The sequence below is a fragment of the Podarcis pityusensis genome (genome assembly GCF_964106645.2).
Source record: "Podarcis pityusensis genome assembly, chromosome: 13".
NCBI lineage: Eukaryota > Metazoa > Chordata > Lepidosauria > Squamata > Lacertidae > Podarcis > Podarcis pityusensis.
Genome location: NC_138038.1, coordinates 30,022,490 through 30,036,309, shown reverse-complemented (window position 1 = coordinate 30,036,309; position 13,820 = coordinate 30,022,490). Strand labels below are relative to the sequence as shown.

General features: G+C 40.1%; 2 protein-coding genes across 2 annotated transcripts; one reads left to right on the top strand and one right to left on the bottom strand.

Moving 5' to 3' along the window:
- Positions 1–3,007: 3,007 nt before the first annotated feature.
- Positions 3,008–3,940, bottom strand: LOC308460799 (olfactory receptor 6N1-like; the record flags this gene model as incomplete). Its single annotated transcript, XM_080977334.1, has 1 exon — positions 3,008–3,940. One exon carries the CDS (start codon positions 3,938–3,940, stop codon positions 3,008–3,010), a length of 933 nt encoding a protein of 310 aa, XP_080833460.1.
- A 7,040-nt stretch (positions 3,941–10,980) lies between these two features.
- LOC308461542 (olfactory receptor 8S1-like) lies at positions 10,981–11,913 on the top strand (the record flags this gene model as incomplete). The annotated part of the gene is made up of 1 exon (XM_080978539.1): positions 10,981–11,913. One exon carries the CDS (start codon positions 10,981–10,983, stop codon positions 11,911–11,913), a length of 933 nt encoding a protein of 310 aa, XP_080834665.1.
- Positions 11,914–13,820: the final 1,907 nt, after the last annotated feature.

Below are 13,820 nucleotides of genomic sequence, written 5' to 3'. Positions count from 1 at the left end.
TATCTATCTCGATCATTGCTATGTTGGGATTTGAAGGATTTCAATGTAATTCTGCAGTTCAAGTGCAGACCACAGAGAAAGGGTTTGATGCACACACAGAGTTTTGTGTCCTCAAAAAGCTCCTTCCCCTTTACAAGCTTCAGGAAAATTTCTGCATGTGGTTCCATGACCCAGAGAAAAGAAAGGGATGGACACAAAGTTCTTTCACACATACTGTTGGGTCATGGAGGGGAAACACACTCCTGTTGCGGGGGATGGAGTGCATGTGTAGTTTAATGGTAGATCATTTGCTTTGCTTGCAGAAGGTCCCAAACTCACTCCCTGGTATTTCAAGATACAACCGGGATAGACCCCTGCCAAAAATTCTGGAGAGCTATTGACAGTCAGTGTAGAAATACCAAAACAGATGGACCACCTGTTTGACTCAGTATAAGGCCGCTTTTTGTGTTCCTTTGTACGTACGTTGCTGTTTGGTTTTATATTTATTTTTGTATCCTTATTTGTTGCTTGTAAGCTTTCTTTGAACTAATTTGTTGGAAACACAAGGTATAAACATTCAAAACAAACAAACAAACAAACAAACAAACAAACAAACAGGCAAACATCAGTCTTAAATGATACAAAAAAGCTGAGCTGCCCTACAAAAGAGATAAAATAAAACTATGTTTTAGAAATAAGACGTTTATGAGTTATACTATTGCAGTGGCTTTCAAGCTGTGTTCTGGGAAAATGTGGAGTTCCTTGAAAGCCTGTTGTGGTCCCTAAATGAAAAGGTTAATATAATCAAGTTTCTGAAACATAGGTTGGCCAGCACAGTGACTTTCACCATTAACATGTTCAGCCAGTATCCTATGTGAATAAAGTGTGTGCCCTGAAATACCTCCAAAATCGTCTGTCATGTTCAACGCAAATGCACTGACATTCTACAGCAGAACAATCAATATGGAAACAATTAGACATTATCTATTAGATTCAATGCTTCTTGTAAATGAAGAGGAAAACTAAAGCAATTCAAAAATGGGTCAGTGTGATCAGATGGTGTGCATAAATATGTGCATTTGTGAAAGACAGATGAACTTACCAGATATGTCACAAGAAACAGAGCAAAATAAGATTTGTCCTGGAAGGAATGTAAAGCAGAGTGAGCAGAGAACAGAAGTCCTTCACTCATGTGCCCTTTTGATAAAACAAAACAGATCCTCAATTATTCCAAGCACAAATCTGTTGGCTAAATGTACTGTAAGCATATAATTATCCATTTTATATGAAGGATACATTAATTCCCAAACCAAACAAATATTTATTCTGGTGGGATGACTATTCCCACCTTGGAGCTCTTTGCAAATAATTACCACTATCTACTTTTTGTTTCCCATGTTTTTAACAATGGGAAATGACCTAATGCAAATACTTGTAAGACACTGTCATACGAGGTGCATTCCCATGTCAGCCCAACATCACCTTTCTTCACCTTGAATCACAGTCATTTTATTGGTCAGCAATTTATTTGGAAAGCTGAGACATGTTCTAGCCTAGAATTAGGCAGAGTACCCAGGCACAGATAAAATTGCTAGTACCAGTGTACAAAGCTCAGGACAAATTTATCTAAACAACTGCCCCACCCTGTATATACCCAGCTGATCAGTGTGCTCTGCAGGAAGGAGCCTCCTGTAGATACATACCATCAGCAAATCCATTCCATATGAAATAGAAATTGGGCTTTCAGTGCTGTGGCACCCAGACTTTGCATCTTCCACCTGTTATATATTAGGCAAGTTCCATTTTCATTGCATTTTTGGCACCTGTTGAAGACCTTCATCTTCCAACAGACCATTCAAATGGATTTTTTAAATCCCAGACTATCTGTATTGACGTAAAAAAATCATATGCATATATTATACATTTTTATTGTTGAATTTACTCAATATGATTCATGAAAACTGATTCATAAAATTAAATATGTCAACTCAAAACAATATGCCACTGATTATCTGTGGATGAATGATCTCATTTGCGCACCCCCAGGAATAATAAAAACATATTGACACAGAATTTTAGTTTAAAGGTTAATGGGCATAATTTAGGCCACAACTTTATTGATTACAGAAATGTGAGTGGTATTGGCTTAGGCATTAGCAATAACTATATCTGACTCATGCCTGCCTTGCAGGAAATCTAGAAGGGTAAAGCGCCAAAAGAGGGAGCTCCATCGATGGCAACTAACTGAAACTCACCCCAGGGTTCTTGCTGGGTCCTGGCATGGCCCTAGCCCCCAATCAGACTTTGGACGAAACCCAGACCCACGGATTCTTTTACTGGAATACCCTTGTACCTGGAGGGGCAGGAGATGGCTGCACCTCCCCTCCCCCGCATCTCACTAAGCCAATGCCTAACCACCAAACCTTACAAAGTTGTAACGATTGCTAAGAGGTAGGCGAAAACCAGATGGCCAGTGCCAATCTGCCAAATGGAAAAAAAATCCTACCCGGCCCCTGTTCCAAAACAGACGATCAACCAAAGTCCAGAGCAAGACCAAAGCAGACATCTAAAACATTAGGGGGGGGTGGGCAGGTGTTCGGCGGCGTGAAGCCAGGTAAAGCCCCAGCAATGCACCACCACCTTTTAAAGGCCCCCACAATCACGCTCCCACTCTCTGATTGGCGAAAAGGCCATGGCATGATCGTGGGGCCACCGCATGGCTCAGGCTCATCCCCCACCCCCTCCATGAATGGAGGGAGTGCCTTGGGCCCATGCACAATGCAGCCCCTCAATTAGGAGGATCCGATTTCCTGTTTTAGATCACACATCCCTCTCTAACTAGGCATGCAAGAAACATGATTACATTTAAATGACACTTTTCAAGCAGGAAACACACACAAACGCACACACAGCTACACTCAGAAATACACTCAAGGAAGGTGCAAAGAAGGGTAATTCAGGGACTACCTTCAGTGTGAGTTTCATAATCACTTCAAGCTATTTTAGAGCTATTTGTTTTTGGGTGGCTTTAGACTTTATTTATGAGAAAAGTTTTCTTCAAAGCTTCTTTCACATCCTTGTTCCTCAGGGTATATATCATTGGATTCAGCAAGGGTGTGATTACAGAGTAGAAAACAGCTACTATTTTGTTGGCATTAGATTTGTATTTTACTGCTGGGCGGACATACATGAAAATGAGTGTCGCAAAATAGATGGTGACTACAGAGAGGTGGGAGGCACAGGTGGAAAATGTCTTCCTCCGGGCGGCAGCAGAAGACATTTTCAGTATAGTGATTACGATTTGCACATAAGAACCTAGAGTGAACAAAAGAGTGGCCATTACAATAACACTGCTGAAGCCGTAGCCAATGACCTGAATAGAATAAGTGTCAGTACATGAAAGGCGAAATATCTGCCCAGCATCGCAGAAAAAGTGGTTGATTTTGTTGGGGCTGCAGAAGGAAATTTTAGCTAACATGAAGGAAGGGAATGTAGGGCATATGAATCCCACAACCCAGCATATCACAGCCACATTCCTGCATGTCCTAGGGTTCATGATGGCGGAGTATCGTAGAGGGTTGCAAATTGCAAGGTACCTGTCGTAAGCCATGGCTGTCAGAATAAACAGCTCAATTGCAGCAAAGGCAAAGAAGAAGTAATATTGAGTGATACATCCTGGAATGGAAATTGTCCTCTTCTGAGCCAGTAAATTCTCCAACATCTTTGGCACTGTGACAGTGGTGTACCAGACTTCGACCATCGAGAGATTGCAGATGAAGAAATACATGGGGGTCTGTAGGCGTGAGTCCACGACCACAATGAGTATAATCAGCAAGTTCCCCATAAGAGATAGGATGTAGATGATTAAGAAAAGCACAAACAACACCATCTCAAGCTTCGGGATGCTAGTGAAATGAAGAAAGACAAATTCTGTAACCACAGTTCGATTTTCTTTCTCCATTATATCAGAAAGCTACAGGGATATAAGCAACAAAAAAAGAAATGGAAATCATGATTTTTTAAAAACAACAACAACGATGAAGAACAGTGTCTAAATTCTTTGTTATTCAAATTTTTTTTTAATAAATTCTTTATTCATCCTCTCAGCATTTTACCTTAAAAAAAAATCATTTGGCTCAGTGTAATATAACTCCCCTCCCCTCTTCCCTCCCCCTCCCCATCTGTATTTCTTCCATTCATTTTGAAAGAAAAAGAAACAAGAAACAATGAATCTATGAAAAGCATTTGATGCTGTTTCTAGGTGCACCACAGTACTGACTGATGAATTTCAAAAGTAAAATTTGCAGCGGTAAATATTATCATCAATGACTTTTTGGAAAGAATTGGTCCAATTCAAAGGCTGATGTGAATGGACCTTGCTCTATTCCAACAAAGTAATTATACTGTGCTGTTCTTCAGCTTTATTTGAGGTACACACAATGTCAGCATTCCTCTGTGTCTGGGTAACGGAATACATTTCCTGTAGACACTGGCATACTTTTTGCAACAGCCTCGGCTATCCTTTTGTCCTCTAGATAATGTTGGACTCCATGCAGCACTACCAATAGTGGAACTTGTGGTCTACCAATATCTGAAAAGCCAAAAGTTTAGTTGCCTCTACGTTAGAGCTTATTTTTTAAAAAAAATCCATTTACCTCCAAACCTCTTTTTTCCTGCCTTTTACACACAGAAAACTTTTAGCTTTTATTTTCTAATCCATAATTTTCTTGTTTTTTGAATGATTAGTGCATAGGCTGCTGCTCAAAATTTGAAGGATACATTCTAGAAGTGAGGTAAGAATTTGATTGCATCTTCCCAACCAGAACACAACAGCAACAGGAGATACTTGATTCTATTATGTCCCATGCTGGCTAAACTGTATAATGATGTCACTATCCATAAAAACAAAAAACACTGACTGCAATAGGGGTTTGTTGTTTAGTCGTTTAGTCGTGTCCGACTCTTCGTGACCCCATGGACCAGAGCACGCCAGGCACTCCTGTCTTCCACTGCCTCCCGCAGTTTGGTCAGACTCATGTTTGTAGCTTCGAGAACACTGTCCAACCATCTTGTCCTCTATCGTCCCCTTCTTCTTGTGCCCTCAATCTTTCCCAACATCAGGGTCTTTTCCAGGGAGTCTTCTCTTCTCATGAGGTGGCCAAAGTATTGGAGCCTCAGCTTCACGATCTGTCCTTCCAGTGAGCACTCAGGGCTGATTTCCTTAAGAATGGATACATTTGATCTTCTTGCAGTCCATGGGACTCTCAAGAGTCTCCTCCAGCACCATAATTCAAAAGCATCAATTCTTTGGCGATCAGCCTTCTTTATGGTCCAGCTCTCACTTCCATACATCACTACTGGGAAAACCATGGCTTTAACTATACAGACCTTTGTTGGCAAGGTGATGTCTCTGCTTTTTAAGACGCTGTCTAGGTTTGCCATCGCCTTTCTCCCAAGGATCTGGCGTCTTTTAATTTCGTGACTGCTGTCACCATCTGCAGTGATCATGGAGCCCAAGAAAGTAAAATCGCTCACTGCCTCCATTTCTTCCCCTTCTATTTGCCAGCAGGTGATGGGCTCAGTGGCCATGATCTTCATTTTTTTGATGTTGAGCTTCAGACCATATTTTGTGCTCTCCTCTTTCATCCTCATTAAAAGGTTCTTTAATTCCTCCTCACTTTCTGCCATCAAGGTTGTGTCATCTGCATATCTGAGGTTGTTGATCTGAGGTTGTGTCATCTGCATATCTGAGGTTGTTGATAGGGGTTGGCTGCCTCTAAATGAACATGTAGCTAAGTTTGTCAGTGACGTGATAAAACTTAACTTGTGTCATTCCAGATAAACAGGGTGTCACAAGTTTTCTTCCAGGCAAAGGTTATGCACAAAGTTCATATTTTATTCTACACCCATCCCATAGTTCTACAACTATTGTGTAGAATATATAATCTACCTAATTCAAGAGGGCTAGTTCTCTATTCCTTGCTTGAAACATTTTTGGTGGTGTCCTAATCTCTCATCTGGCTGAGTAGCAAAACTTGGACAAGTTCTGTACACATGTAGTGGGCTAGTCTGACCCCCACCCACCCATTACTGTGGATGCTGATGATTATTATGTCTGAGCACAATACAGCTACTGCACAGATGTGCAAGATGTTAAATCTCAGGGATGGGAAACTGTGACTCCCCAGGTGTCATTATTCTCCCATTCCCATCAACCATAGTAACCATGGCTAATAGTCAGGGATGGTGAACATTGTAGTTATATTTAGGATTCTCCTACTACTAGTAGTAACAACAGCAACAACAACATTTAGAATAGTCCTCTTGGAGCAGACTTGTCAGCTTATCTGATCCAGAAGATCCTGAAAATTCCATTTTCAACTATGGTCAACTAATGTCTCCAGGGCATTAAAGAAATAAGCCTCCCCTGATGTTTCTCCCTGAAATCTAGTAGCCAGAGACAAAGTGCCTTTGCACATGAGTATTCCATTTAGCTATCAAGGCTATGAAGCCGTTGATAGAACCTATTTCCTGTAAGAATATAAACACATTTATTGTAATAAGTGTTTTTATAAAGAAACTTACCAGGGAAGTTTCCTGAGGGAGCACTTGCTACACAGAGGGATACGGTCGTCTTTATTGGAAGAAATGCATCTTAAATGGTCTATAGTAAAAGATGAAGATAATGAAGAAGAAACAACCCCTTTTGCTTTCAGTCCAGTCTAGCCCAAGTTTCACCCAGTATTACTGAAATGGTGATTTGTTGTAGCAATTGCACGTAACCCATCTTACTTAAAAAGACAGTGGCGCATAATGTGTTGGCTATGCATCTTTGCAACTGTACAATAGAAATGTCCCAGGCCTGTTAATATCGGTTCATGTTGGAGCTCTAGGGAATTCTGCCCTTACGAGCTTTTTCATGTTACTGTTGCACTTAAGTCTCCCTGGAATACAGAGACTGTTCAGTATATGTAATTAAGCCCATTTATTTTTAGTCTGTTTTAATTGTGAAAGTTTACTAACATGGAATAGTTTTCGCTTTATTCTAGGCTGGACAGGCATAATTTGTGAGTGCAGTTCATTTGCCTTTACTGGCAAGTGGTTGACATCACTCATGGATGTGGCTGTTAGCACTGCTGCACAATGTCTGCAGTCCTGGGAAAGCAGGGGAAGCAATAGGCTGCTGAACCACTGTATATAGATGGGGGGGGGTGTATTTTCAGCTTGATGGCTTACAATATGGATGGGAACATATATATTTTTCACCTTGAAGGATACATTCTGTCATGGGCAGCCTACCAGGGCTATTAAACACTGATGGCAAGGGCCAGGAACAAACAAAGGTGGAGTAACCAGCACAACTATCTTTGCACATTAGCATATATTCATATGTAAAGTCTCAAACATTTCTCCCTCTTCCATCCAGGCAAGCAAGAGGTATAGTCAGAATTCAATGATCGGCAAGCCCCTTGTTCTCTGTTATTTGGCATGTGAGAAGTGGCTGTGCAAATCTGCTTCAGTCATTTTCCTCCCTTTCTTAAATGAATGAACTATTCAGCTCTAAGCAGAGTTGCTCTCCAAAGGGACCATGGGAGCTGAGGACACATTCCTGATCTCTGTACTATCTTCCTTTGGCGGGGCGGGGGCGGGGGGGATTCGCAAATCTCGTGGCTCTGACTTCAAATTGAGCCACAAAGTGTGTACTCCCTAAAATGAGAGCATGTGTTGCGGTGTGGGCCGCCAGGCCAGCCTCTGTTGCCAGGCAGGTTAATAGTTATTGCCTGGCGCAACAATTGGCTGACCGGGTTGCTGGGGCAAATTGCATGTAACAAATTGGGTGGGTGGGACCATAGGCTTTAAATATTGGGGCACATTGCTTTCTCTTTGTCTTTCGCAGAGTGTATCGGCCCGCCCTGTGTTCCGGTTGACCTTGCTTTGCCTGTCATGGGTCGTCTGCCTTGGTGCAGTAGGAATTTTGCCATTTGGCTGATTGGTTGGTGTCACTTGGTTTTTGCCTACTACTTAGCAATTCGTCACAACTTGTAAGGTTGCGGTTAGGCATTGGTTATAAAAAGCTGGTGGTGGAGGGGTCAGGATAGGCTGTGCCTGCCCCTCCAATGGTGCTGGAAGGGAATTCCATTAAAGGAATCCTGGGGCTTGCCACAATTTCGTCCAATCCCTGAAATGCGACCAGGGTTGGCAAGCCTTGGGGAGCTGGTTGGGTGAGCTGTGAGGGACTGACGCTCAGCTCAACTGATCCCCAACATTGTTTTCCCTTCACTGGCTTCCGATGAAGTTCGGAAAGTCAGTTCTGTCCCAGGCGGGGGGACAGATAGTCATAACCAATGTCTAAGCAACCACTCACAGATTTTGTATTTTAATAAAGTTGTGACCAAAATAGTGCCAAAAACCTTAAACTAAAATTACGTGTGATTTGTGAATTATTTTGAGGGGTGGCTTGGGGACCTACGCACGCAATACGATTTTATAGTATCAGGAGAAAAGTTGTTTGATGACTTTCAGAAGAGCATATGGCAGGGTATGACATCATCCAGTTTCTTCCCCTGCCTTCCAATATATCACACCAAGACTTATATATGGTTCTTCTGAACCAAATAATACATCATAGCCTGGGGAGATACAAGGTAATATTCCCCCCCAACAGATCAATTTAAATGAAGAAGATAAATATAGATGAGTTTTCCCCACACACACTTTGCCTCCTATTAATATTTCATGACGAACATTCTGAGTGGGCAGAAGTTTATTTCAATTTGAGGTGTGATCTTAGGTATAGTGATAGTGTATGCACTTGTGGATTAAATGCTGGGTAAGTGACAACTCATTTCTGGTCTTTGCAGATGGATTTAGTGGTAGGGATGTACAATGTTATAGCATAGTGAAAGAATTATAACCTGTTGTATCATTGGTACAGGGTGGCAGGAGAGGGACCCTAAGCATTTACCACCTGATCTGACTAACCACATAATGGAAGTTTAGCGAACTGAAAAGTTGAATTAGCTTTCATAATAGATAATTGAAAACAATAAAATTAGGATGCAGTTTGAGCTGAGATCTCAAAAGAATATCTAGAAACTAATTCCTTCAAAACTGCAATTAGTTATTATCAAAACCATTTTTTCTTTCCTTTGATGTGCCTCAGATATCTTGCCCAAGCAGATACAGTAGCCCTAATTTTTCCTCTGAAGTTCTGCCTTGGGTGAGATCTTGTCAGTTTGCTTCCCAATACTCATTAAATTTTCTCAATGTATGGAGTGTCTTCAGCAGACATGATCTCCTCAAAACATATATTTTAAGTGGCATATGGCACTCATGGAGAGTGTGAATAAATATGGTTCCCCAGCCATGATCTAAATGAGCAATATGATAATACGAGTGATCTTTATTTTCTTTGGGGATTTCACCAAGATTTGTTTCAAATCGTCATTTTTTAAAGTAATTGTAAAGTGGATGGAGATCTCTTTGAGATGCAGCTCCAGTCAAACCTAAGGGCAGTGGCAGTTGTTGCGCATCTGGATTAGCTATCAGGTAAGTGGCAATCTCTTTCTGATATTTATGAATAGTTTAATTCAGTGTGTTTTATGTGCTGGGCAATCTTAAATAGACAGTAACCAGTACATGCTATCAATTTGCAGAATTATTCAATATTTTCCTAAAGATTCCAGTGACTTGCACTTGGAAACACGAAATCACAGTAAATAACTAAGATTCACAAAGAAGCCAAACATATTTGCTAGTCTTCTGATAACTTTTTAGTACTTTCTAATCCTCCCAAATGTTTCAGCAGTTTAAAAATTCTACAAATTTGCTTCAAAATTTCATCCTTTAAAAATGAAAAATGTAGGCTGTTCTAGTATATACAAACCAGAAAGGACCACTGTCTCCTATACTGGCTAAAGAGCTAAAAGCTCAGTGATAGAGCATCTGCTTTGCATGCAGAAAGTCTCAAGTTAATCCCTTGTACTTCCAGGTCAGACTAGACTTATTCTTTTCAGAAATTCTGGAGAGCCATTGCAAGTCAGTTTAGACAGTACTGAGCTAGATGGACCAATAAAGGACAAGTACCTAACAAAAAATCATGATCAACATATCCATAAATCTGAAAATGCATCTTTTTCATGTATGCCAGCAGAACTGAGATGACATTATTGGTCTTACCAAGTAGACATGGGTCTCAAAATTGAGACTGAACAGTTTCCACATTCAGAGCAGCATACCTAAGTTTGATCTATGAGGACAAATCTGGAAATGGAAGGGGGCTCACATGTTCTCAGAGCTGCTTCCTTTTTTATAATAGGCAGATGTACAACAGGTCAAAGTTTTCCAACCACCAAATGTGTGCTAGGAAATAGTTTGACTGTTTATAGTCTTGCTTTTCATCTACAAAAACCTCCCTCCATTTTTTAAAAAAACCCTCCCTTCCCACATTTAGCATTCTGTCTGGAATTTAGAGTTTGGAATTACATGGCCTTGTGCCCAGTATGGAACTATTGGGTCAGTGGTCTCCCTTGTCCCTGTCAGGTATGTAAAATGCTATGTGTACACAGTTTGTTTTCCATCCATTCAGATCAAATAAACCTCACCCCCCCAACATTAAACATTAGCATGCATATTGACCTCCACCTTAAAAAATAAAGAAACAATCTTGAAGTGGTTGCACATGTGCGTGCATCCAATTTCCTTTTGTGCAGTGAGTGTGGAACTGCAAATGTGAAATCTCTACACAAACAATTAGCGCTTGAATCAACAGTCTAGTTCTTGGCTGCATCAAAGCAATCATAACTATGTCCAGACAGAGATACAGTAGATCATATTGAATTCAGTGGAGCTTACTCCCAGGTAAATAGGGTTAAAAATTCAGAAAATACTTCCCCTACATTTATGCATTTATTAATCATTTTTCAGAGCTTTCTACAAATTGAATAAATTCTATTTCTTTTTTTAATTTGCACAGATGTTAAGGCTTTTAAATTCGTTGAGATGGAAAATCAAACTGCAATTACAGAGTTTATACTCTCAGGACTTTCCAGAGATCCACATCTTCAGGTGTTTCTCTTCTTGGTGTTCTTAATAATTTTTTTGGTAACATTGTTAGGAAATTCTGCAATCATGCTGGTGATTAGAACTGAGTGTAGCCTTCAAACCCCCATGTTCTTCTTTCTTAGTCATTTAGCTTTTGTTGACATCTGCTATTCATCTGTCACTGTTCCCAAGATGTTGGAAAATATCATAGCAAAGCAGAAAACGATTTCCTGGGAAGGATGCATTGCACAGATCTTCTTCTTTTTCCAGGCTGCTTGTGCTGAAGTATTCATCCTTTCAGCAATGGCTTATGACCGATACATTGCTATATGTGATCCACTGCATTATACCACAATCATGAAAAAAGAAATCTGCAGACAGCTAGTGGGTGGATCTTGGGCTATGGGTACCTTCTATGCTGTGTTGAATGTTCCACCTTTGGTGAATTTGCATTTTTGCGGGAACAATATTATTGACCATTACAGCTGTGAGCTTCCTTCAGTCTTGGCCTTGGCTTGTACCCAGACCCTCATAAATTACATTGTTCTTCTTATCACTGTGTTGGTGTTTGGTCTTGGCTCCTTTCTCCTTACCCTCATCTCTTATGTTTACATTATTTCAACCATCGTGAAGATTCGTTCAGCAGAAAGCAGGCATAAAGCCTTCTCCACTTGCAGCTCTCACCTCATTGTGGTGGGATTGTTTTACATTGCAGCTTTTTTCCGGTACATGAAGCCAAGTTCAGAATCACTCGCCTACCTGGACAAATTAGTGTCGGTGCAGTACAGCATCTTAACTCCCATGTTAAACCCTCTCATTTACAGTTTGAAGAACAAGGATATCAAAAATGCTCTGTTGAAGAAGTTTGGAAAGTGTAAGTTTCTTCAATAAAATTAGACTCAATTCTAGAAAAGTGTACAGTGTCACAAGCTATCATTTAAAATGGTGTACATGTGTATATATCCGCCAAACATCTTAAGGGCTAATGAGGAGAGCAGCTCCCTGTTTTTAAAATGTCATGCTTCCCTTGATGCTGGAGTTAGACTAAAAAAGACCCCAAAACAAAGCTGAGGCATAAGATTAGGTTGACAGAACTGGAATCAATTTGCTTTCATGGGGGAAAAAGACCAAGGGGACATTTAACGAATGGGAAATATAGAAGGGTTCTTTTTTTTCCTTAATGGAAATATGGAGAGAGAAAATGAATGATATGAATTATATAGGGGAAATGGAGTGAAATTTGAGTTCTGTGTTTATGGTTTGGATCTACTGCCTTGCATTTAGCTTCTGTTCTGGTGGACATCTTCTGCCTTCATCTAGTCTAGCCCTCTGAATCCAGCCAATGGTCATCCAGCCCAATGCCTCTTGGAAGCTCAGGTAGAAGGTGAGGAAGCTGAACTTTTTCTCCAGCATCCAAGTCATATGCTTAAACTGCCACTGAACGAAAGCATAGGAATGGGGAACCTGATTGGTCACTTGGGCTTGCAGTGATGTAAACAACTCTTGAAGGGCCAGAAGTTCCCGGTTTATGCATGAGGTTATTAGGAGTGAAGATGTGTTAAATGAAAAAGGAGAGTTTATCCATATATTGCTGAGGAAATGTGTTGGAGGCATGCCTAGGTAGGATTGGTGAGATTTGAAGCTAAGAATGGGTGGACTAATATAATCTATATCACTTTCTTGTGTGTCCATTCATAAATCCACACTTCCAGGATTGCTGAATTGATCACACTAATGTATCTGAAGCACCATGACCTTGTCCCTCCCACTCACCTTCCCAGTACACAGCAGAAACTGATATTCATAGGCTCTGAGGATAGCTAATATTTGTTGTTAGCTTCCACAAGTATTTAAAGTGACCTAACTGAGAAGCAATCCCCACATCATATAGCAATGAAACCCCACTAGTTAGTTAAATATGTATTGCTTGAAGACTACAATTTTGTGGTATATTGCCACTCAAATTCATAATGTGAACCCTAGTTCTAGTATTAGCATTATCAGCCACTAAAATTATTATTTTTATAAAACAAAATGCAATTTTGTGCCTGAATGACATATTTGTAACCCAGCTGTCATCAGTCTGTATGGTTATGTGCTTGCTTGTTTGCTTAAATGGTGCTTAATTGGTGAATTGTAACAGCAATGAGTATATGGGGTCTTCTTTGCTACCTTTTAAAGGAGCTATTCCAATCTTGTTTGTTTGTTTTTAAAAGCTGTGGTGAATTTTAATATTTTACATTCTTACTGGACTTAGTTTAACACATCTCTTACAATTAACAGGATGTTCAGGGCTGTTGTTGTTTTTTATAAAAAAAAATCACTATTGTTTCTTTTTTGTAATTATAGTACTATTACTTTTATGCAATATTTGTTTAATGGCTTTTAAAATTATGTGTATTTTTGTTATGTTATTGTAAACCTGTTTGAAAGTGGGACATGATAGTGAACAAATAAATGTGACTATTCACCAAAACAGTAGTAAAGTGAGATTTAACTTTTGTCAAGCTGAAATCAATGTTGAACCAAGACATTTTGTTTTCTGATATGGAGTCCAAACGCTCCTCACAAGGATAAACATTTTTAAAACTTTTGCTGCATGATTCAATAAACTCCTGCTTGTAATCTATCTCCCTTTCAGAATTCTCACTGATGCCTGTTGCTTCACCCTCCTGAATGGCAGGGTTACCCTTGGATGAAATGTAAACTCTCATTTACGTTTGCCTTAGCTAAATTTCATACAGTTGCACTAGGGGTGCTCACACATTATATTAAACAAGTGTGCAATCAGTGTTCTT